Source organism: Periplaneta americana, chromosome 17 (assembly GCF_040183065.1).
Source record: "Periplaneta americana isolate PAMFEO1 chromosome 17, P.americana_PAMFEO1_priV1, whole genome shotgun sequence".
NCBI lineage: Eukaryota > Metazoa > Arthropoda > Insecta > Blattodea > Blattidae > Periplaneta > Periplaneta americana.
This window is the reverse complement of record NC_091133.1, coordinates 50,778,393-50,801,582: the sequence shown is the minus strand read 5'-3', so window position 1 is coordinate 50,801,582 and position 23,190 is coordinate 50,778,393. Positions and strand designations below refer to the sequence as shown.

Here is a 23,190-nt window from a genome sequence, read left to right as displayed (position 1 = left end):
ATATACAGTAGTAATAGTGTAGTGTACTATTAGTAAAGTAAAGTACTAGTATAGTATTATGTAGTATAGTACAGTATTAGAATAGTATAGCATTAGTATTAGTATAGTACAATATTAATATATACAATACAATATTAATGTAGTATAATATTAATATGGTATATAGTATAATATAGGCATAGTGTTAGTATATATAGTATTAGTATAGGTCTAGTGTCAGTATAGTAGCCTATTAGTATTGTATAGTATTGGTATAGAGTATTAGTATAGTACAGTATTAGAAAAGTATAGTATTAGTATTGTATAATATAGAATATGCCTAGGGTTTGTATAGTATAGTATAGCTGTAGTATTAGTATAGTACAGTATTAGAATAGTATAGCTTAGTATTAGTAGAGTAGAGTATTAGTATAGTACAGTATTAGAATAGTGTAGTCTAGTATAATATAATAAACTGAAATTCTTTCAATAATTTATTATCATATACACTGCTCTCTGAAACTGACTGAGCATATTGGAATTTAAATCAATGGCTTCCCTAAAACACGCTATGAAATGTTTCATTTAAAACAATTTTTTCTCGAAACATATACCTGCTACGTCTCGTATTGTAGTTTATGATATTCGCACAGTAAATGTGTGTTCATTGCAAAATGTGGCTAATTATATTCAGTTTTATTGCAGAAAGGGGGTAGCTCCATTATTTGTTTATATTTTACCCTCCTAAATTGTTGATTGTAATAAATGAATGAGTGATGAAATGAAACTCCTAGGTACCCAGGACATATTCTGGAAAAGGAAAGAAGTCCAGTTAAAATTTGAATTTTTACGATTTTTTCCCCCCACAACTTTGTAAAAATGAAGATATTAGTTTTTGCAGGTATCCCTTCAATTATTGTGAACTCAAACATTGCAGTAAATGAACTGCGTGTGGAAAATCACGTGTAACAAAACTGATTGCAATAAATAATGTCTTCTATTAATTAATTAATTAATTAATTTATTTATTTATTTATTTATTTATTTATTTATTTATTTATTTATTTATTTATTTATTTATTTATTTATTTATTTCTAATGGCGGAGTTAAGGCATAGGGCCTTCTCTTAAACTCCACCAGGTCACAAAATAGGCCTACACCATAATGTTTTTTTCATTTGGTTACTTAACGACGCTGTATCAATTACTAGGTTATTTAGGTCGATGAAATTGGTGATAAGTAGGGCTATGAAAAGGGACCAGTTAAAGCTAGTGATGGTACGCTGCTTACGTCAAGTTGTAGGAGAAATTCACCCCATTCCACCCGCCGCAGCTATACTCAGTACCATCACTAGCTTTAACTGCTCTCTTTTCATAGCGCTAGTGATAAGGAAATACTACTTGGCGAGATGAGGCCTAGGATTCGTCATAAATTACCTGACATTCGCCTTACGATTGGGGAAAACCTCTGAAAAAACCAACCAGGTAATAAGCCCAAGCGGGGATCGAACTATACATCATATTTTAGATACATTTTTTTCTGGAACTCTTTTCTCTTAAGAAGGTGTTATTCTTATATCTCACTTTACTTTCGTTTACAAAATTTATCTTTGAATTTTATCCTTATCATGTCAATTTTTAATCATAGTAAGATCTACCCTAAGTTCCTGTTATTACCTATATTTTTGTAACGATCATTTCCGACGGTATAGAAATGCTGATTAAATTCATATTTTAAGTACAGTATCTGTTTTTTGACACGATGCTCATAGCCTTGTCGGTTGTAAACTTTTAACGTGATGGTTTAAGTTTCCACTAGAAACGGCCCCATTTCATTCTGTGCGACCCGCGGAAGCTGCTGAATTGCTCTGCACGCCAAGATGTGCTATACACTGGTATATTAAAAAGCATAACTTTCAGTGTATTTAAGACCTTATAATATCCAATGACCTGTAAATGTATTAATACACTAATTTTTCCTTCGTGATTCCCATTTTCTGAAATACATTTCACTATTTTTATTGAGTTTTCCACTGCACACAGTTCTTTCTGAACAACATGCGATTCTTTTGGTTGTTTTGTATTTGCCTGCTTAGCATTGCCTATTTTGCAGAGAGCATAATATGGCATATGGAGATATTTACAAAACTTAGATATGGGTTTGGGAACAGAGCAGTCTTGATTAATTTTCTTCCAATGTATTCTGTGTTATACGTCAACTTCATTTCCTCGTACAAAACTGTTAATGATTTATGATTTACTAGAACTTCATCTGGACACGGCAACTACTTTTGCTGCCGCCATGAAATTGTTCATTTCTGCGAATACACGGCTTGCAACTTGAATTTTTAGGTCTACACCACTACTACACAATTCTCGATTAGCACCAAATTATGGGATAGGGTAAAATAAACCAACCATTTTTAAATGTCATTATTTTCAACATAAAACGTTTAAGAAAATCTCTATACGGATAAAATTGTGCGATTCTCTTTAATAAGATGACGTCATACGTGGTACGACAGAAACAGAAGTGTAAGTGGTTTTTCACGTGTTCCATCTTGCCCTAATTCACTATTTGGTGTGCCTCGGACGTTTTCCACACAATAGTCTTGGAAATATTATGTATATACTCGTACTTTACTATCAAAATATGCTACCGTACAGTGTTCAAGAAAGTAAATAATGTATTTTATTACTCCGAGTGTAGATATTTAATACTATCATTGGAATTTCCTTAAATACCCTGTCCCTTGTTTAAGTTGTTTTATTAATTTCATCAGCATTGTTTCCGCTTTATCTTTTCAAAGCTTTTTCTACATTACAGCTTATAATTAGTTTATTCTGGCGTTCCGCTCTGAGCAATACATTTTTCTGACAGTTTATCACGAGGATATTTTTTAATGCAACCGCATCTACTTACAAATTTCTTCAGACGAAATAAAAGTATCGCCTTCTTTCGCAGTACATTGTATAAATTATATATTTTAAATAATGTAAGCATATATTTATAGTTTCTGTAAGTTCATAGACGTATAAGACACATATGCACGTTAATAGAAAATAACAAGTCAATTGTAATAATATATCAATGAAACGGGTACCTGCATGATTTTGGGAGTGTCTCTCTCCATTTGCTTTCATTTTCTCGTAGAAATTTATAATTAGGAAATGGCATACATCTTTTTATTTCTACTACTGGGGCATCGAAGATGAATGGCAACATAGTCACTGTTTTACACTAAGTTTATTTAGGTTACTTTTGGCATTACATACTATTATCTTGCCATGTCAACAATACGTTGCCAAATTCTTCGAAGACGGCGGACTCCATCTGCAGCAGCATTTCTGGATATCTCTCTCACTGATCAATCTAAAGCTCTTCGGATATCAACTCTTGATTGAAAGCGAATGCCTCGCTCCACCTATCTTGCAATAGTTCAGTATAGTAGGACTTCTCTCCCACAGGCTTCCTATAATGCCTAAAGCACTGAGTTGCCTGTTTTTCTCTTGCAACTTGGTCTTTTTATGAAGTACGTTTGTTTGTACCTTTAGAGTTGTATTATTTACTATAAATCAGAAACAGCCACTGTATTTACAAAATGTGGCTACTTTGAGACTTTCAAAATTGTAAATTTATGAAACAATCGCTGCTTTATTACGTAGTACAATATTTCAATGGTCACCGCTAGTATTTGACTACACCTACATGTAAGAATTGTCATAGCTATATATTTAATAATTACTAATTCACTTATCGCCAAGCACTCAGTGCAATCAAGGTGACAACACAGTTTCAACCGCCTACGTAGGCGATATGCAGTCCCACACAACTTTATAAATCTTAATCAGATAGCCTATAAATTTTGTGAGCAGAATACACTCAATAGAATCATCTACTGAGGTAACCCTGCCATTGAGTCATTTTTTGTGTTACTGTACCTACAGGGGTTTTCCCTCAACCCAATAGAACAAATGCTGGGTAACTTTCGGTGCTGGACCCCGGACTCATTTCACCGGCATTATCACCTTCATATCATTCAGACGCTAAATAACCTAGATGCTGATACAGCGTCGTAAAATAACCCAATACTGTACCTATTAAGCTTTTGCAAAATCTCTTCTCCCTCAATATTCACGCACTGGACGTAAACACAACACCAGCGCCACTGATTTCAGGAGCACTTAAATAACGGCCGATTTAAGATGTACTTTCATCCATAGACTATATTGCTACTGTAAATAGGTACATATAAAATCTGGTACTTAGCGCGAAAGAAAACCGCATATCGAACGAATCTCGCATGTCAGAATTATGAACGAAATAAGATTTCGCTCGATTCCTATGAAGCAAATTTTTCCGAATCTTCTGTAAACACATCCTAAGATATAAAACGTCATAAGAAGATATTTAAATATAATTTTAGATTAGACATTTGTTCGTTTTCAAGATATTAAAATGTTTTCTCGCTCTTCTGTAAAATTGCATTTTTCGAGGTTGCTGATCAACACCATCGATATCCTTAATACTCGCATGACGTCACTATAGCACGATTGTACCGGCATAAATGTAGCCTATAGTAGTGATATGCCACTATAATATAGGTACAGACCGATTATTTAGTCCTAACAGCTCAGCGACGCGAAAGAGAGGAAGTAATAGGAGTAGTGAGGAGAGTTCCGGAGTGGAGATAAGGGCAAGAGGTCGGTAAAGGAATGCAGTACAGCTTAACTGTACTGGAAACAACGCTATACCGCATGCGTGACATCTGATCATTCTGACTGCAGGCGATAGACTAACCTGCACATCCCTTGGCGTAACTTAATGGATTCGCCTGACCCAGGCGCACATTATCGGCGACTTACTTGTAAAACCATCCATTCTGAAGTGAATAAAATACGAATACTTGTAATTAACTTAAGAAGTGTTCTCAGCAAATTTGTTCAGTCATTGAATTGAATTGAATTAAATTGAATTTCAGGACGGGGACATTGCAACTCAGCACTGTGACCTTAAAAAAATTATTGCGCTGAATCAACCTAGACGCATTTTCAGCCTACGTCGGTTGACTATACTAAGGTTCGCTGCGTATCTAGGTTTAGAGCAGATGACTCCACTCGTTCCTAGGCCAGTTCTTCTGTGCGTCGTCAGCCGACGTTCAGGGAATGCTATGGAATGATAACAGAATGGAAAAATGTTGACGGAATGAATTAGATACCTAATATCGGGAAACGGGAGAACCCTGAGAGAAACCCTCAACTGCGATCTTGTCCGCCATAATTTAGTCGTTACTTTTACATGGCAGTGATGAGGTTTCTGACCAGAGAGGGCTTAACTCTTATATGAAAATTTTAAACAGACGTTGTGAATGCTATTGTGAATTTGCCAGTTTATAGCACTGATATTGTTATTATTATTATTATTATTATTATTATTATTATTATTATTATTATTATTATTATTATTGCTGCAGAAATGACTAATATGGTTACATTGTCTCCGACTAAAATTTAAAATCTTCTATACAAAAAGACAATTTTATACGTCAATAATATTACGAGTAATAATAATAATAATAATAATAATAATAATAATAATAATAATGTTGATATAATGAATACCTGCAATACCAGTCGTGCTATGTAACATAAGCTGTAGTTCCGATTTTTGCCACCAGTGGCTTTAACATTCGCTTATAAATTCAATAACCTCTCTAGTGATTACATTGAGTTGGAGATCTTCTAGTGGATTTGTCTTTTACTTAGATCTTTAGTGATATGAACTGCAGTGACGAGTGACGTACAAATTACCTGGTTCTCTTTACGTTGTGCGTACACACATGAAAGTCAGTTAGGGACTTTTTCGATAACAGGTTCGACATCAGACGCCTCCTCTTTTTCTTGCGAAGGGACTATTTCACGAAAATTACAAATGTACTAATTTACAAGAAGTAGATTCTGTAGCTATAAATTACAGTAAAATGTGTTTCGAAAATATTTCTGTAATTGTAAACAGTGATTTATAAAATCTAGGCCGTGAGTGATTTTGATTGTTAAAATTGTAATGCTCCTTTCTTTTACTTTATGTATTTACATATATCTTAATTGTTATTAAACTCTTTAGTGAATAATGAGTGATTATGTTATATTGTTATTAGGCAACCGTAACCTTGCCACTTTTAGAGCCTTTGGTTCTTTAACGCTTAGGGTGGTCTATCTACCCAGCACATTATTACAGGATTTACGAATTGCGGAGATAGGAATGCCAAATATTGTTTCATCAGATCCTTTCCTTGCTATCTTGTCACCTATTACTCCCCATGCCCTGGCATTCATTCAGTTGTTACTTTGTTGAAGTTTGCCGGTTTTGTAAGATTCTGTAGGCAATCCCAGACCAATTCAGAATTAATCTGTTACCATAAAAGCTACACAACTTAGTAGTTGATACAGCGTCGTTGAATAACTAACTTAAGATGATATTGTTTATGTAAAGTCATTTCCAATTGGATACTCAGTGACGTCATAGCGAGCTTACCTCGTTATCCATAGCAATCCAGGTAGACACTACAGAGCAACCCACAATGCCTGACCCTATCGAAGCAGTGGTGTATAGCAAACCAGTATAACTTAGCGTTTACAGTATAATATGTAAATTATAATTATTATTATTACTACTACTACTGCTACTTCTACTTCTACTGCTGCTTCTTCTTCTACTACTACTACTACTACTACTACTACTACTACTACTACTACTACTACTACTACTACTACTACTACTACTACTACTGATGCTACTTTTTCTATTATGTATAGTAAGTCCAATTCTGTACGTAATAATATTTCGTTTTTGTATTTCTTTGTATTACTGATATGTATAGCAGGCCTGGTTTCAACACGGCGGCCAGCTTTTCGTCACGGCTTCATAATGACCAAAGGAATCGACATCTACTTTCCTTTCTTTGTATTACTTACTCTCTACATTGCACACACTATTACATTCGTACATTCAACCAGAGCTAGTAGCTCTGACAATCCACGATCCGCCACAGCTCCGAGCTCGGCTTTGACTATTTCTCCGGGCCTCTTCTCCGAGAGGAAAAGCGTGTTCCGACGTCACAATTCGGCCAGTTGGAAATGACTGATGTAAGGGTTCAGATATACTTGAGATAAATATTAAGTCCAAAACTAATTATTTCCCAGTATTCCATTTCTGCGCGTCTATCATGTACTGCATCACTGAACCCACGATCTGAATTATCCATTCTCAGGTACAAATTTGTAAATATATTAAAATTAGTGGAAGCTTTGCATGTGAAAATTGGGGATTCGGTTAGTCGGAATGTTATTACATTTCGTACATTCATTATTTGTTTTACTTTCTATTATATTTCTGGAAGAACTGTTATTTCCTAGAAAATATTAGTTTGACCTTCAGGAAGTTCAACGCAGGAGCTCGGACTTACCATCTGCGAACTCATGTCTGACCCCTACAGCCTATTGGCTAATTGACGTTGACAAGCTCTCAGTAGGATTTTCCTCAGTATTCATAATGTTTTCTTCAAGACTACAAATTCTATTCCAGTTTGACCCATTTCAAACATATGATTTCGGGGTAAGATGTACGAGTTTCGATGATGCCGAGTGAAGACGACAAGGTGATTACTGTTTTCTGTGCAATGAAACTTCCCAATGACGGACATCTCCCGGGAATTAAAAATATCCGATAGTGAAAAGTGTCCGCTATTGGAGAGATAAGATAAAATGAAATTAGCGTATTTTAATATATGTCTATTTATTTTTAATTTGTTCAGGATTTTAACGTAAATCGCCTATGCTGGAGTATCAAATGAATATCTTACGAAAATTTCATTTGAAGTCAGTTGTCTAGCAAGGCAATAAGTTAAGCCACAACATTCTAACGTCACTTGCTTAGCAACGGATCATTCAGTTGAAAGACAGTAATTCCATTGTAAATACTGTACAGATGTATGGTGTGTGTATTTATATAGACTATTCATTAAAGGAATAAAGGAAAATAATCTATAATACAATACAAAAATTGAATTACATTTATTTCACTCTCACATTGGGAATCAGGAATAGCTATAGTGGCACACAGAAACATGTGCTGAAGCCGTTTTAATTCAAGTTTGGCCCATGGTAAAATAACAATTTTTACTACATTTATATTGTATTTCTGATACAGGGCAAATACTTGTCCTTTCACGAAAACACTCTTCCTTTATGCACTGATTTATAGAACTACCGTGGATCACTAAAGCTTACAATACATACAAATAAGTAACAATTCGTTAAAAGTCTAAATATCACAATAATACTCCACCGAGAACATAAACGTTTTACGCAACTATAGGGATCCTATGAATCCCCTCTCATTTTTATGCAGTAGTAGGTCTGTATATATTAAAAGGTACTGACATACTGCACAATATGTTTCATTATACAAATAAAAAGGACGATGGTTGAATAATTTGATTGAAACATTTAAATTAGTTCTACATCTGAAATTAAAGCTATAATTTTTGTCTGTTTTCTTGTCGTATTCTGAACTGTTTTCTAGATTACTGGTACTTTTTATTTGATAATTTAACGACTCTGTATCAACTACTAGATCATTTAGAGTCGATGGAATTAGTAATAGTGAGATGATATTTCGCGAGATGAGATCAAGAATTCGCCATTTGATTAACCTGCTGACATTTTGTCTTATAGTTGGGGAAGGTCTCGGGGGGGGGGGGGAACAACCAGGTAATCAACCAAACGGTATCGAACCGTTGGCGATGCCCGAACGCAGCTCTGGATTGACAAGCAAACGCACCAACCGACTGAGCTACGCCGATGGCATTTTCTAGATGCATTTCTAAGTCACACAAGAGAAACATTGTTCAAAGATCTAAGAAAATATGAATATGGTTACCAGATGACTGACTATGGCTTTAATGCATCTCTTGTTCGTTTCTGAGAAATTTTTAAGAATTCTGACTCCATCGTCTCTTATATAGTGTCATATAAGAGAGACAGAGTTATTTTGTATATCTATAATTTGTCTAATATGATTTTTGCCTTGGACTGCTGCACAGTCAGTCTATTTAGATTTGAATATGACCCCGGAAAAAATATATATATAATTATGCTTCTGATATAAATTGTGAGTTTCCTGTTGATCAGTACAAATTAAAAATTAAAATTAAGTTTACTGCGATGAGGAAACATTCAAGTTGTTGAGAACAAGCAGAAGAAAACAGAGAATAGGCGGCATTGCATTATTTTCTTACTCTTTTATTCTGTCCTCTTAGTGACCTTAACCCTAAATGGTGCAGGAGCAATGGTAAACCCCGAGAGAGGCACAGTGGAGGGCTTGGGATCTCCTTCGGGCACGCTCAGCAAGAACTCCTGCACGATTGAAGTGAAGAACAGGAAGATAACACTCCGGGCTAGCACTTCGCCCAAGCAAACTCGCTTGCCCATGCCGAAAGGGATCATCCATTCATCCTTGACGAACTTTCCGTCCGCATCCAGGAAGCGTTCGGGTCTGAACACCTCGGGGTCGCCCCAGTGCTCCTTGTCTTGGAAGACACTGTACAGGTTCACCAGCACCATGGAGTCCTGTTGCAACAATCAACAGTGTGTTGTGATATTTAAAATCTAAGGCGGAAAACCAGGGCTGTGTTCGGGCAGGAAAAAGGTCTTCGTCTGGAAAGGTGATACCGGCACCTGTCGATTTTTTAAAATATTGTAACAATGAGTTCTACTATGAATCCTAGGACTGTTCGATCAGACTCATAGTTCAAGACTGTAAGTTGGAACTGTATAATGTGTAATGTAACTGTTTCAGTCCTGATCTTCAGTCCTCCTGTAGTTTCTGAACTGAAGGAGGACTGTAAGTGTATGCTACCATCTATCATTACTGATGTTGGTCATATCAGATCAAAAGTTTTCCAGCATATACCCTCTCAATTTTGCAGTACAATGCAGTGTTAAAATAGAATATTGACCGTATATTTAAAGTTTACTTCAGCAAGTTGTTACTTGCTAAATACACTGGGTTAACATATAGTGATCATCGTAATGACAGTCTCGTCTTAAAGGGAGGAATATTAAAATAACATCTTTTTTGTTACTGGTAGAGGTAAAAAATAGTCTTCGATGACAGGGAAACAGTGCATTACATCCCATGTGAAAAGACTGATTTCTCTTAATCATTCACGATATTTTTCTTCTTTTTTATTTCATGATTATTATAGAATCTGTTTGTTGATTGTGTATGATTTCCAGTAAAGTAATTCAACAATATCACGAAAATATTTTCATCGTATTTCATTTTACTTGTTACAAAATTGATTTTAGGGCTGCTTTTTTATATTTTAAATCTCAACAAAACCTTAAGTACCCGCACAATGCGTATAATTACTTTAAAAACCAACAACTATAACCTAGACTATCAAACCACGTGTCTGGAATTGTATATTTCCAAATAATATTCCTCTAAGACAGTTTTTTTCTTTCAATTTCCCACAAATTACTTTTCCTGACTTACGCCCTTTAAAAATGTCTATTCATTTATTACTTTAACTTACTCTTACCTCCAAATCAGTGAAATGGACAAGCTGCAATAATATTTTCCTACTTAATTGATAACCTTTTCTAACAATATCATTATCATTTAAAGCCCATCGCTACGATATTCCACCACACGAGAAGACGCACTTATTTCGGTTTTTTTGCTCCATCTTCACATCATCACTTCACTGGGAAGTAACTGTTAAACCTATCAACTGGAATAAAAATGGTTTCTTAACCACAACTAAAAATAACTTTTTCGCATTTATCGCTAATACCAAAAAAAAAACACGTAGTTATTAGGCCTATATAGCGTCGTATGTCGAGCCAATTGGACAGTTTCATTCTCACCCATATGAGAATTACGAACATTAGATTCAAAAATGGCGGGACTCCCTATTTATTTGGTTAGCATGATATATCACCCTTTCAAATCATTATGAAACAAATCTAGGACAAGGGACACGGAGTATTATAATAGGGTTATTTTTCCCTGCCGGAATCAAACCAGTCGTGGTGAACCGACCTAAACAAAATTATTCTGCTGAAAGCTTCTATTTACCTTTGGGATGAAGTACCCGTTGAGGTAGGTGTCCTTATCCACTCGATGCGGTGGTGTGAAGGGTGCGATGGAACACACACGTAGCAGTTCTGTTAGTACCGCCTCCACGTACGGAAGTCTGCAATGAGATGAGTCAAATAGAAGAGTACAGGCCATTCTTTACCTCGTGAAACCAAAATGCATGCGTGAACTGTAGCTCATAGAACCTTACAATGTGGGTTATTTTGCTAGCTAGTTGCAAGTGGAAAAGTGGCGAAGGAGAGAAACTTCCAAATCCACTTCTTCTTCCTCTCATGCGCAAGTTCGTTCGAAGAGAGAACGAATGGCCTGTACTATTCTATTTAAATTCTGCCTTTATATGAAACAAATTCTGTGCCGTTGTGCGAATGGAAAGAGAGGCAGAACCATTTTTCAGATTATTTTAAATGAAGTAACTGTTACCAACAATTTCATGATTCAAGTATAATGCGATAGTGCTAAGAAATATGCACAGCTAAACATTTCAAATTTTGAGACTTTATTACGTAAAATTACGAAAGTTTCTGCTTGATAGACACAACAGATAACATTTGTTTAAAAATATGGTTTTGTAGTAAACTCCTATTATTTCAATTAGGGGAGTAAAATGTCCTAAAATAATAGAATCTTGGTGTTAATCTGTTTATCAGACACGGTGAACAATTTCAACTCGTTACCTTTCTTCCTGTGTGTATCCAATGCCTACCCACTTTCACTTGCGTGATTCGGGTTCCGCATATTGCGGATAGATGGCAGGACTGTGACCCATTTTCTAGTTGTACACCACTTCGGCGGGCCACACTGTACTTGATGTGTATCTGTAGAGAATCATGTCGTGTGCTAGGGTGAGTGTATGTGTAAGTGTTCGTGCAAGTGTAGTGTCTGAAATAAGTGATGATGATGAGGAAGGGAGAAGGGGAAACCCGGTGCCGGTACGTAGCCTACTGTAGAATAGCACCAAGAGGGCCGTCAGGCTTAACGTCCCCATCCGACGGACGAATCACTATCAACAGTGACATATGCCTTCTCTTCATATGCACTGGGCGGAGAGATTTGGGATTTAACCCAGGGTTATCGGTGCATAATCTAGTGATTAGAAGTTGTGCACCGCCATCTTTCCTAGTCCCGAGATAGAAATTTTACACTTCAGAATTAAACTATTTATGTCCATTTTGTACATAACGATTTTCCAACCCAAAGGAAACCGTTGCATCTTAAAAACACATTTTTTCATTTTTTCGTTCGCAGAAGGGAATTAATGGAATATTTGGTGAAACCGTTTTCTAAGTTGAAAAATTACATGTTTGTGTTCTAGAAAGTTCAATTATATACAGACGTGGACAAATTATTAACAAAATTGACGATTTTTATGATAGTTCTGTTTACAAAATTTGACTTTTCAATTTAGACTACAGTTGACAATTTTGCATATTTCTATCATTACAATAGATAGAAACATGCAAAAATGTCAACTGTAGTTTAAATTGAAGAGTAAAATTTTGTAAAAATATACAATACAAATCTTCAATTTTGCTAATAATTTGTAAATATGCAAAAATATCAAATGTAGTCCAAATTGAAGAGTCAAATTTTGTAAAAATATGTAATAAAAATCTTAAATTTTGCTAATAATTTGTCCACGTCTGTACTACATAAATAAAGAAAAGCTGGAAATATAGGTCTACTTGTCTTTGGCAACAGTGAGTAAAAACAAGCCTTGGCACACACCAGTCAGAACAGCAGTACGCTGACTTTGAAATAGAAAGTAGAAAGTAAAGTTAGTTTAAATTATTAACAAAATGAATCAATATGAACATAAGCAATCGAGATTGTAAAAGTTTTTTTTTCTTTTCCCTAATGCCACCAAGTTGTCTTTCGACATTTCTGGTCTTTTCTCCTGGCATTGACTTAAATGTAAATTAATTCTGAGGTTGGGACGCCTTGAAGGAGGAAAGAGATTGTGGAAGTTACTCATTGGGAAATTCTAACAGTGAGAAATTTTTGTATTTAGGTTCTTAAACGTCAATACTAAATGATGCATGTTCCACGTCCTCTGATCATATTTGCAATAATGCAAAGAATTTGGAGAAGTGCAACCAGTGCCTAAAAAGCGCCGGATTCAGTTTTATACATTCATTGTATCTTATCTCACGCAGGCACAACAAAAAATAGAAATAACATATTTTGTAGAAAAAAATTCTAAGTTATCCGTAATAGTCGACAGTTGTTGCGTGAAACTAACCGTATCTGAGACGTAAGGTAATATTCATACTAATCAGAAATCATTGCTTGGTCTTACATCAGAATTTACATCTAACAGAACTTGCAACATTATGGGTAAAAGCATATGTCGATTTCATCACGGATTAAAATACTCTGTCTCAATATAAAGTAATATTTTATATTTAGTACCAGAATAACCAAGTATTACACTTACCCCACTTTACGTCATACTAAATAACAAAATGTTGAGTATTGTTGTATTATCGTCATATTGTTAAATACATTATAAGCCAATTTCCATTAACTGAATTAAACAATGTTAGTATGAAACACCCTTACTATTAGAAGGCCAGTATGATAACCACAAGGTTATGTTACAAGAAGATGTCATATAAAATACATTAAAAGTGATATGTTTCAGTTGTATGAACACTAATAAGTACAATAAGATTATACTTATTAGCAGGGAACGGATTTATATGGACTAAAAATATATGAAATATGTAAATATATATGTAGTTATTTTTACCAAAATATGGAATTAAATATGGATTTTTACCAAAATATGGAATTAAATATGGACTTAAAATTATAAAAAAATGACTATGTACGTTAAATATTGGTACATTTTAATCAAACTAAACAAAAAATATAATGGACGTACCTTATCTTCCAATGTAGTTTCAACAAAACACAATTTTTATTGTCTGTTACCATAACAATAGGTTACAAACATTTCTTTCAAGTGCTGAAAAGTGAATCTTCTTCTATTGTCTCTGAGGATAGATTTATACTGACTAAAAGAGCGTTCGACGTCACAAGAAGTAACTGGTACATAATTCAATTTCACAATGTCTGCTGGGGATAAGTCCAAGTTAATCTTCACTGTTGATTCACCACTCATCACAGCAACAACCTTTTGTAGTTCTTCATATCCAGGGTTTTTTGAAAGTACAGTGTCCACCTTAGCTCTTACTGCATCTGCAACTTTACCTCTACCACGATTCAGTTGTTCCACAGTACTATTTATAATTTCAAAACTTTCAGATAGTGAAAGGTGCCTATTTTGGAGACTTTTGAGCGTTTTTATGATGCATGAAAATGTATGCTGAATGTGAGCTAAGTCATTCTTCACACTTATGTCACAGGTAACTGTTTTCGCAGTATCAATTGAGACTGCATCTTCAGAGTCCAATGCAAGGAGAACATTGTTAATAGAGTCTATATGTTCGGCATAATATTCAACTGCTTCTAGCCATGTACCCCATCTAGTTAAAATTGGCTTTGGTGGCAATGGAATTTCAGGGTACATTTCTTTCAACACGTTAACTCTACTGGGAGCTTTGAGAAATACTTTTTTCACTGATGAAATCAACAAATCTACTTTAGGGAAATTGTCTCTGACCACTTCTGCCACACGATGAAATGCATGCGCCACACAAGTAAAATGAGTCAATTTAGGATATACAACAGATAATGCTTGTCCAGCTTTGACCATATAAGGGGCAGCATCGCTAATAAAGAATAACACATTATCGTACATAATACCCTTTGGCCACAGGATACCCATAGCTTCGTTGAACAGTTTAACTATAGTTTTGTTATTGCACTTTTCTAGAACATCACAATGTAAAAGAATTCGTTCAGAATATTGTTCACTTAACAAACCGATAACTACATTACCAACAAGTCTACCTTCTTTGTCGGGAGTCTCATCAATGGAAACCCAAATTGAACTATCTTTAATTTCATCTCTTATCTTCTGTATTGTCTCATCGTAGATGGATGGAGCATACGTCTTCCTAAGTGTTGACTCATCCGGGATTGTATGTTGAGTATATTTTTCAAGGAATTCCCTGAAGACCTTATTCTTTAGTTTGTAGAGAGGAATATCAGCAGAGATGAGAGAACGGCACAGGTCGATGTTAAACTCAGATCTTACATTCGATGTTGTTGGTTGTGTTAAAAACAATTGTCTCTGCTTGGAATTTAGTTGTTTGTTGGCCTGATGTTTACTAGTTGTAATGTGTTGTTGCACCAGGAACTTTTGTGTAGATGATACTGCACACTGACACAAATTACAAAATAATATTTTATTGTCAGTTGATAAACCATCTTCTTTAAATTCTGAAATGTAACTTGTTAGTTTTGATTTTAAATTGACTGAATGACGTACTTTTGGCATATTTACCGTCTTTATAGTATGATTTACAAAACTGAACCTATGTGTACTCTGACTGGCATTTAACTGTTGAGCTGCACAACTGAAGTCTGTTAAAAATTTTAAATTAAATTAATACAGTTTTGTAACTTACTTTCCCATTGTTGATAGGACTGCTAATTTTCAAATAACTCTGATGTTAAAGGGATTACTGAACATGTGTTTAAATCTCTATTGTTGAAATGTATTTTTAAAAGTTAATGGAATTTTGTTTTGTTTTATTGTTAAACCTAATATAATATGGACTGTTTTATATGAAATATGGAAAATATATGGAAATTAACGAAAATATGTACTAAACTCTAAAATATGGAAAAATATGGAAAATAAAAGTAGGATTTTTCAACCCTACACATTGTGAAACATAAAGATAATGCAAAATATAAATTATATTAGCTTTATAAGTAAATATGTATTTACATATAAATCCTTTCCCTGCTTATTAGTGTTCATACAACCGAAACATATCACTTTTAATGTATTTTATCAAATCAATGAACACTGTATTATTGACCTAACATGTGTGTTTTATCTTTAAATAAGATGTCATATGTTTAGGAAAATTATTTCATAACGTTTAATGATTTGAGAATCTGAAAGGCTATGCATATCACGAAAAGTTAAGCAATCTAATGGGGTTTTATATAGACGTTTTGAGAATAAATATCCTATATTGTGCATTGAGCATCTTCTGCGGACATCTGGGGAAAGAACTGAGGAAGAAAATAATGAATTGCTTTGTGTGGAGTGCATCATTGTGTGGATCAGAAACATGTACTTTACGACGAAGTGATCAGACACGACTAGAAGCATCTGAAATGTGGATATGGAGAAGAATGGAACATGTGAAGTGGACAGACAGAATAAGAAACAAAGCTCTGTTGGAAAGAGTGGATGAAGAAAGATTGATGCTGAAACTGATCAGAAAGAGAAAAAGGAATTGGCTGGGTCACTGGTTGAGAAGAAACTGTCTTCTGAAGGATGCACTGGAAGGAATGGTGAACGGGAGAACAATTCGAGGCAGAAGTAGATATCAGATGATAGACGACATTAAGATACATGGATCATATGAGGAGACAAAGAGGAAGGGAGAAAATAGGGAAGACTGGAGAATTTCGTTAAGGGGGATTATTATTAAAATTGTTTACAATTTATATTATCTGTATTTTAAATTTTGAGTATTATTATCATTATCATTATCATTATTATTACCATATTATATTATTATTATTATTATTATTATTATTATTATTATTATTATTATTATTATTATTATTATTATACTATGTTCTAATAGAACATATTCATGAATATCCTTATAAAATCTTTGAAACGTAATTCTTTCACAGCCATCCATTTTTTTTTAATTTTAACTTCTGTTTAATTTTGGATAATAAAAAATGCTTGTGTTTTTATTACATTTATACAGTAATCATTTAATTTATATGTTCAATCAAGAGTTATTCGTATATGATAGGTTGATAGGTAAGACACTTCACTTTATATAACAGGAAAAATTCATGGAAACAATGAAATATATTGAAATAAATTCAATTAAACACAATAATGGAACATGAAACTCACGAAGGATGAAGAATGAAACTGGCATATGAATATATTGAAGGAGAGATAGGAAGACTATGTGTTATGTTGATGTAGATTTTGTTACTCTGACAGTGAAAAATTAGAGAAGGAACAACGATTATGGATAAAAAAATACTCAGATCTAAATATGTCATTTTTTTAAGTTCAAGGAGGGATTCTAACCCCGTAAACCCCCTATTGGATACGTTCTGAGCAGCTGGGTTAATGTGCAATTCTGTCCTGGAGCTTTTACAAACAAGATATTCGAACAATACTGATGAACAAATGTTGAAATAGATAAAATAGTCGTACTTGGGCCTATCCTCGAGAGATGGGCGCCTGTTCCTGCCCACTACAGTGTCCAACTCGTCCCGCACCTTCTTCTGAATCTCGGGATAGAGAACCATGTACAGGAGACAGAAACCCAGAGAGCTCGTCGTGGTCTCCCCGCCTGCTAGGAACATGTCTAGGCAGATCGTGATGAGGCCTTCCTCTGTAAGATAGTGTTCGTTAATTAGTCATATTTTGCATTTCATTAATAATAATTATTATTTTTCTTAGGAAGATTTTCTGTAAGATCAGTTCTTAATGCCTACAAGGTTCCGCAAGCGGCTATAATTAATTCTAGTAAAAAAATAGTAATCATGCTGATCAAGCTGGACAATGAATTTCAATTGTCAAGGCAACACCACAAATGTTATCCTTTGAAACTAAGAATAAGCTCAGAGGAATTATTAAAATTTGTGGACAAGCACACAGTTCGAGATTTCCTTCTGGCAATGATACATAAGCAAAGAAGGATTAAGATAATAGTTTCGACCTATTCCAGTTATGAAATCGCATGAGTCCAGAGCTTATCTAATTTTATATTATTTGTTGCATATATACGAATTACCGATATGAAAACAAGTTTATTCTTGACATAATTTGATTTCCAATGCACTAAACTATGTAAAATGGATTTGAATGATGTCTTGGTTCGTAACAATATTTTTACTAACATTACCTGTAAACGTGGTATCTGGGTTCTTGCTCTGTCGTCTCATTTCCCTCAAGTATGTGTCAGTTAAATCTCTGGGATTATTCTCGTCTAGTACTTCAGCGTGTTCTCTGATGGATTGCTGAAAATTAACACAAATTGTACTAGAATGCAGGTAAAAATACTATGACTTTTCTGCACAATTAATATTCCTTCGAATAAGCTGCTTTAGCTCGATCAGAGTTTCCATGACCTGTTGTGAAATGTACATTTCGGGAAACAAATAAGTGACGGATAATACCTCAAACACTAAAGCTGTCAAAATATGTTACCATTACAAACAAACTTATATCTCATCTTGTCAGGTTCCCTCGAATACAAAATTAATAAAAGTGGTTTGATCAACTACGATGTCTCCTTTGGATGAATTTTTCTCGCCATAGATGTAGCCAGAAGAAAATAATATACTCATAACCTTCTGAAAGTAGATTTCCGAAACAGTGGAGATGAATAAATGATCGTTTCCTCTCATTTATTAAGAGTTCAGACCATGGTTAGCAACAAACTGATATATGTGAGCTAACTTAGCAACGTGACTTACTGCCAAAGATCACTGTGATATATGACGTGGTTAAATCTGATTCTTCGTTACTTGCATACATTTTAACCAGATTAAAGATAACGTGTGTTTAAATTTGAACAAATTGTATATTTGTATTCAGTCTTATTTTAACAAATACAGAGTAACATACAATGAAATAACTCACATATTTAAAATACACTATTCACTTGCATTACGCTTAAGAAAAACATAATCTTTCAATATTATGTTTAACAGTTAATTTCAGCAGCCACTTTCTTGACGTCTGTTTCATAATTGGTTATATCAAGCCGGATGCAAGGGTTCAAATTTCATCTGTCAATCTCTTTCTATATTTATGTTGTATAAAAGTCGGGAATAAAACTTTTATACAAAGGAAACAGTAGAATCGAACATGAAACCGTGTTCCATAACAGTGTAGCATTAACTGAATGAGCTATTTCAAAATACGAAAGCGGTTGACTTTGTATTCTTCTTACAAGTTTGGGAATCAGTTTGGTAACGCTCTTACTCGCTTCAAAACGTATCTTTCTTGTTAAATGTTTGTATTTCAGCTAAAATGTTATACAGGGGTCTCAAAAATATTTACTTAATGATAAAATATATTAAATCTAGCTAGTTTTTAATTCGCAGAGATATTTGAAATGGAAAATATAACAGTGCATCCAGATATTTCTCCATTAGGATTGTCAATTAGTTTCTGAAAGTACGAAAGTATATAGCTATGTAAAATAAAAGTATTAGAACAGGTAAACATACCAATCTATATTTTACAACAGAAGAGAAACAGATGTACGATATATGAAACAAGTAATTAACAACAGAAAAATTATATTGGAGTGAAATGTTGTTAAAATGTATTATGACAACGCCTTTATTGCAATCTACAGTAGTTGCGAAAAGCTACACTCTAAATGTCGAAAACTTAAGGAGTAATCTTAAGGTGGACTATTTGCAAACTTGATTGGATAAGTTACCCTATATGCAGTTCCATATAATTTAATGAAAGGAGTATTATTAATTATTATTGAGAGGATTCTTCAGGTCTCCAACATTATGAAATGAATAAATTAATGTATATTAGTACCCTATTTAACTAAAAATATCTACTTATAGCCTAAACAGATTTCGAGCAGAAAATGTGCATAAAGTCATATTTTAATGGTATTTCTGAGTTAACTGATAAAATCACTCTTTAATTGGACGTAAAGTAACAAAATGCTTTTTATTAATTCACAACCTAGTAAAACATTTCTATTCTCATTTATCATAGGTAGTTCTGAATATTCATGGGGGCAAGTACATTAAGAATACATATCAGATTGACAAAAATAAGTAGGCTGTCTCCTAGTTGATTTAGTCACATATACTTCTGTTGACTTGCAAGGACAAATGAAAATATGTAATTTGATTTTTTTTTCTCTTGTACGGAGGAGATACCCGAAGGCTTACATTGCAGCCTGAGGCTTACTATGCTTACCACTCCTGTTCTGTGAATTACTGGGTAGCCGAACGGCTGCGCTCTTGTACTAGTACAGCGCGCCGCACCGTGAACTGAACCCGGTTATGGTATGGACGATGGTGATATGTGAATTAATGATTGCGAAACGAGTCCGAGGTCCGAAAGTTACCCAGGAATTCTGCTTCAATTGGTTGAGGGAAACCCCGGAAAAAACCCCAACCAGATAACTTGTCCCAACCAGGATTTGAATCCGGGCCAGCTCGTTTCACGGTCAGACGCGCTAATCGTTACTTCACAGCGGTGGACGTCATTTGACTTACTCTGAAGAAGCTTTGCAGGTTCGCGAGAGTTTCCATGGCTGCAGCGTGTCCTGATAGGCCGGGGGCGATCCGCTTGAGTATGGGAAATATGTTGACAAAGCCTCCAGCGGGATTGCCAGCGCGTATACTCTGGGTGAGCCTGTTGAGAAGGTCCTTCAGACGCTCGTCGTTCCGGTCGTATCTGGTGCCGGCAATCATGCCCCACAGAACGTTCAGGGTGGGCACGCTGAACAGCCCGGTTACCTACATCAAAACAAATTATCGAAGAAATGCAATATTTATTTCATCAACATCAATTCATTCAATCTGCTACATTTTTTTTTTCTTTTCTACAGATTTGTCTTGATATTAACAATTGAGCCGTTCAGAGCAAAAGTGGTGTAAGTCAAAATTGGATAATGAGGTTTAAAGTAAAATTTCTGTAAAATACAGCGCAAAGTAGCATTTACTATGTCCTTCTTGCTATCCACTGACTACTAATAGTTTAAATAAATTGAATATTAATTGCTACTTTGCTCTGTATTTTACAGAATGTTTACTTTTTAACCCTCATTACCCATTTTTTACTTACACCACTTCTGCTCTGAACGGCTCAATTAATTACATTCTTTGTGTCAAGTCCATTTCCTTTTGGCTTCTCTCGTTGATTCTGTTGAAGTCAGTTCCAAAGTATATTATTTGAAGCTAGTATTATAATAACTGCAACTTGTACAGTCGATCAGTCCTAATGAAATGGAGAAGTACACGAGAGCGGAATAAGCAGGCCTGATTTTCGAATACGCATGAGCAAATGGGAACAGTAGACAAGCTCACAGATTGTATCGGGTTAAGTACCCACGTAGGAGACATCCGGCCCATACCATTTTTCCACAACTGTTCCAAAAGTTAAGGGAAGGAGGGCACGTGGTGCCAAATTACAATTCCATTTCCACACAACTATTTTTGCTTATAACTTTCGGACCAGGGTTCCTTATCTCAAATTGATACATGTGTCCTTCGCCATCATCCCTGAAAGTTTGTAACACCGCCTCGGAAACAACCTGTATATCCCAAGCTTAGAACTAAGCAAAATGTAGGAAAATACAATTCATCACTAAGTGTATGTACCTGCATGACTTTGAGATCCTTCATGTACAAGAGTGTGTCTTCGACTTCGTCCATGATGAATCTTTCCATTGATTTCTTCCCGAAACCGAAATCCCTCAAGTGTCTTAAAGTGAATCTTCTTTGTTCGACCCAGAATGAACCATCAGAGAAGAATACGCCTAAAATAGTAATAAATAGTAGTAATGTTTCGCTATTAATTAACAATATGTGTAGAAGTGTCATAAATAAGTATAAAACTTTTTTCCGATTCAAAAATTTAAAGACTTAAATAAATTACTTTGAAATGAAATCAATAAATTACAGATGAATTTTTACTCTTCTCAAAGCATGTCTTAAGGCTGATCCACAATAAATCTGGAACGGAAACGACAGCGAGAACGAGAACGGAAATGATGTTAAAATAAATATATTTTAATGTGAATATTCACAATAGTTAATTGTGAATGCCCACATTTAAATACATTCATTTTAACAATATTTCCGTTCTCGTTCTCGTTGTCGTTTCCGTTCCCGGTTTATTGTGAACCAACCTTTATACTCCACATTCCCCGAATACCGGCTGGGGATGCACGGGAGGGAGAAGAGGGGTGTTGCTGTTCGAAATCTGGGTACGCAGCAAACCTTATTGTAGTCAGCCGGTGTGGTTTGGGAATGCGCCTAGAATTAGGATTAGTGCGATATATCTTGAAAGGTCGCAGTGCTTGGTTGTAGTGCCTCCGGCCTGAAATGCCATTTCATTAAATTCCATTCCATTACTCTGTTTCTGGTGTCATACCACCTACAGGGAACGAGAAATTATTAACGGAAAACAATCCACACATTTGCCTTCATAAGACTTGGTTCTTTATTCTCTGTTATTGGCCTAATCACACAAATCAGTCAATTAATCAATTTAACCACGAGGATCGGTAAGAGCTAACTGGCAAATGCTGTGATATTGTTAATGTTCACGCGATACTGGAGCAACGTTTCCCCGAGAACTTTTTTCTTTCTAAATTTCTCCATTATTGTTCCATTTTAATAACATCACCTAATCAAATCTTAAAATCTAGGCAATACAAAATCGTCGTTAAATGAAGTAATATAAATTAATTAGGACTTGAGGTTAATTTATAAACGTGACATCGGGCCTTACCAAGCTTTTTGCCGAAGGACCTCTCCGTGAAGAACTCCGTATTCGGTCTGGCTTGGAACTCCTCTCTTCGCAGAACTTCCAGCACTTCTCTGGGACCGCAGATCGCCACTGCAGTTCCGCGACCGAAGAGGAGTCCCACCACGGGTCCGTACTTAGGGCGCCACTGCTCTGCCATGACCTTGTGCACTAGCTTCCTAGGCAGGAAGAGAGTGGAGCCCAATATGGGCACATACGGAGGACCTGCGGCATTGTGACATGTGAATTTCCAAGTACAATAAACATAAGTTTTCACTCTTTCGAATTTGTTGTGTTTCCTTACCTGGAGGGAAGTCTTTCGGTTTCATTGTCATCCAGTAATAAACAAAAAGGATGATTACAAATCCCAAAATCAGTGTGACTGCCATGTCGTTTGTTT

General features: G+C 35.1%; 1 protein-coding gene across 1 annotated transcript in view; it reads right to left on the bottom strand.

The window, feature by feature from the left end:
* Nucleotides 1-8,037: 8,037 nt before the first annotated feature.
* LOC138692740 (uncharacterized) overlaps nt 8,038-23,190 on the bottom strand; it is a 55,037-nt gene continuing 39,884 nt past the window's right edge. Inside the window, exons 10-17 of the mRNA XM_069815933.1 lie at nt 23,095-23,188; nt 22,776-23,015; nt 21,641-21,798; nt 20,534-20,776; nt 18,178-18,292; nt 17,484-17,664; nt 11,126-11,243; nt 8,038-9,609 (exon numbers count right to left, since the gene is read on the bottom strand). Of these exons, the coding sequence (XP_069672034.1) occupies nt 9,283-9,609; nt 11,126-11,243; nt 17,484-17,664; nt 18,178-18,292; nt 20,534-20,776; nt 21,641-21,798; nt 22,776-23,015; nt 23,095-23,188 (1,476 nt within the window). The 3' untranslated portion in view covers nt 8,038-9,282. The remainder of the gene's footprint in view (nt 9,610-11,125; nt 11,244-17,483; nt 17,665-18,177; nt 18,293-20,533; nt 20,777-21,640; nt 21,799-22,775; nt 23,016-23,094; nt 23,189-23,190) is intronic.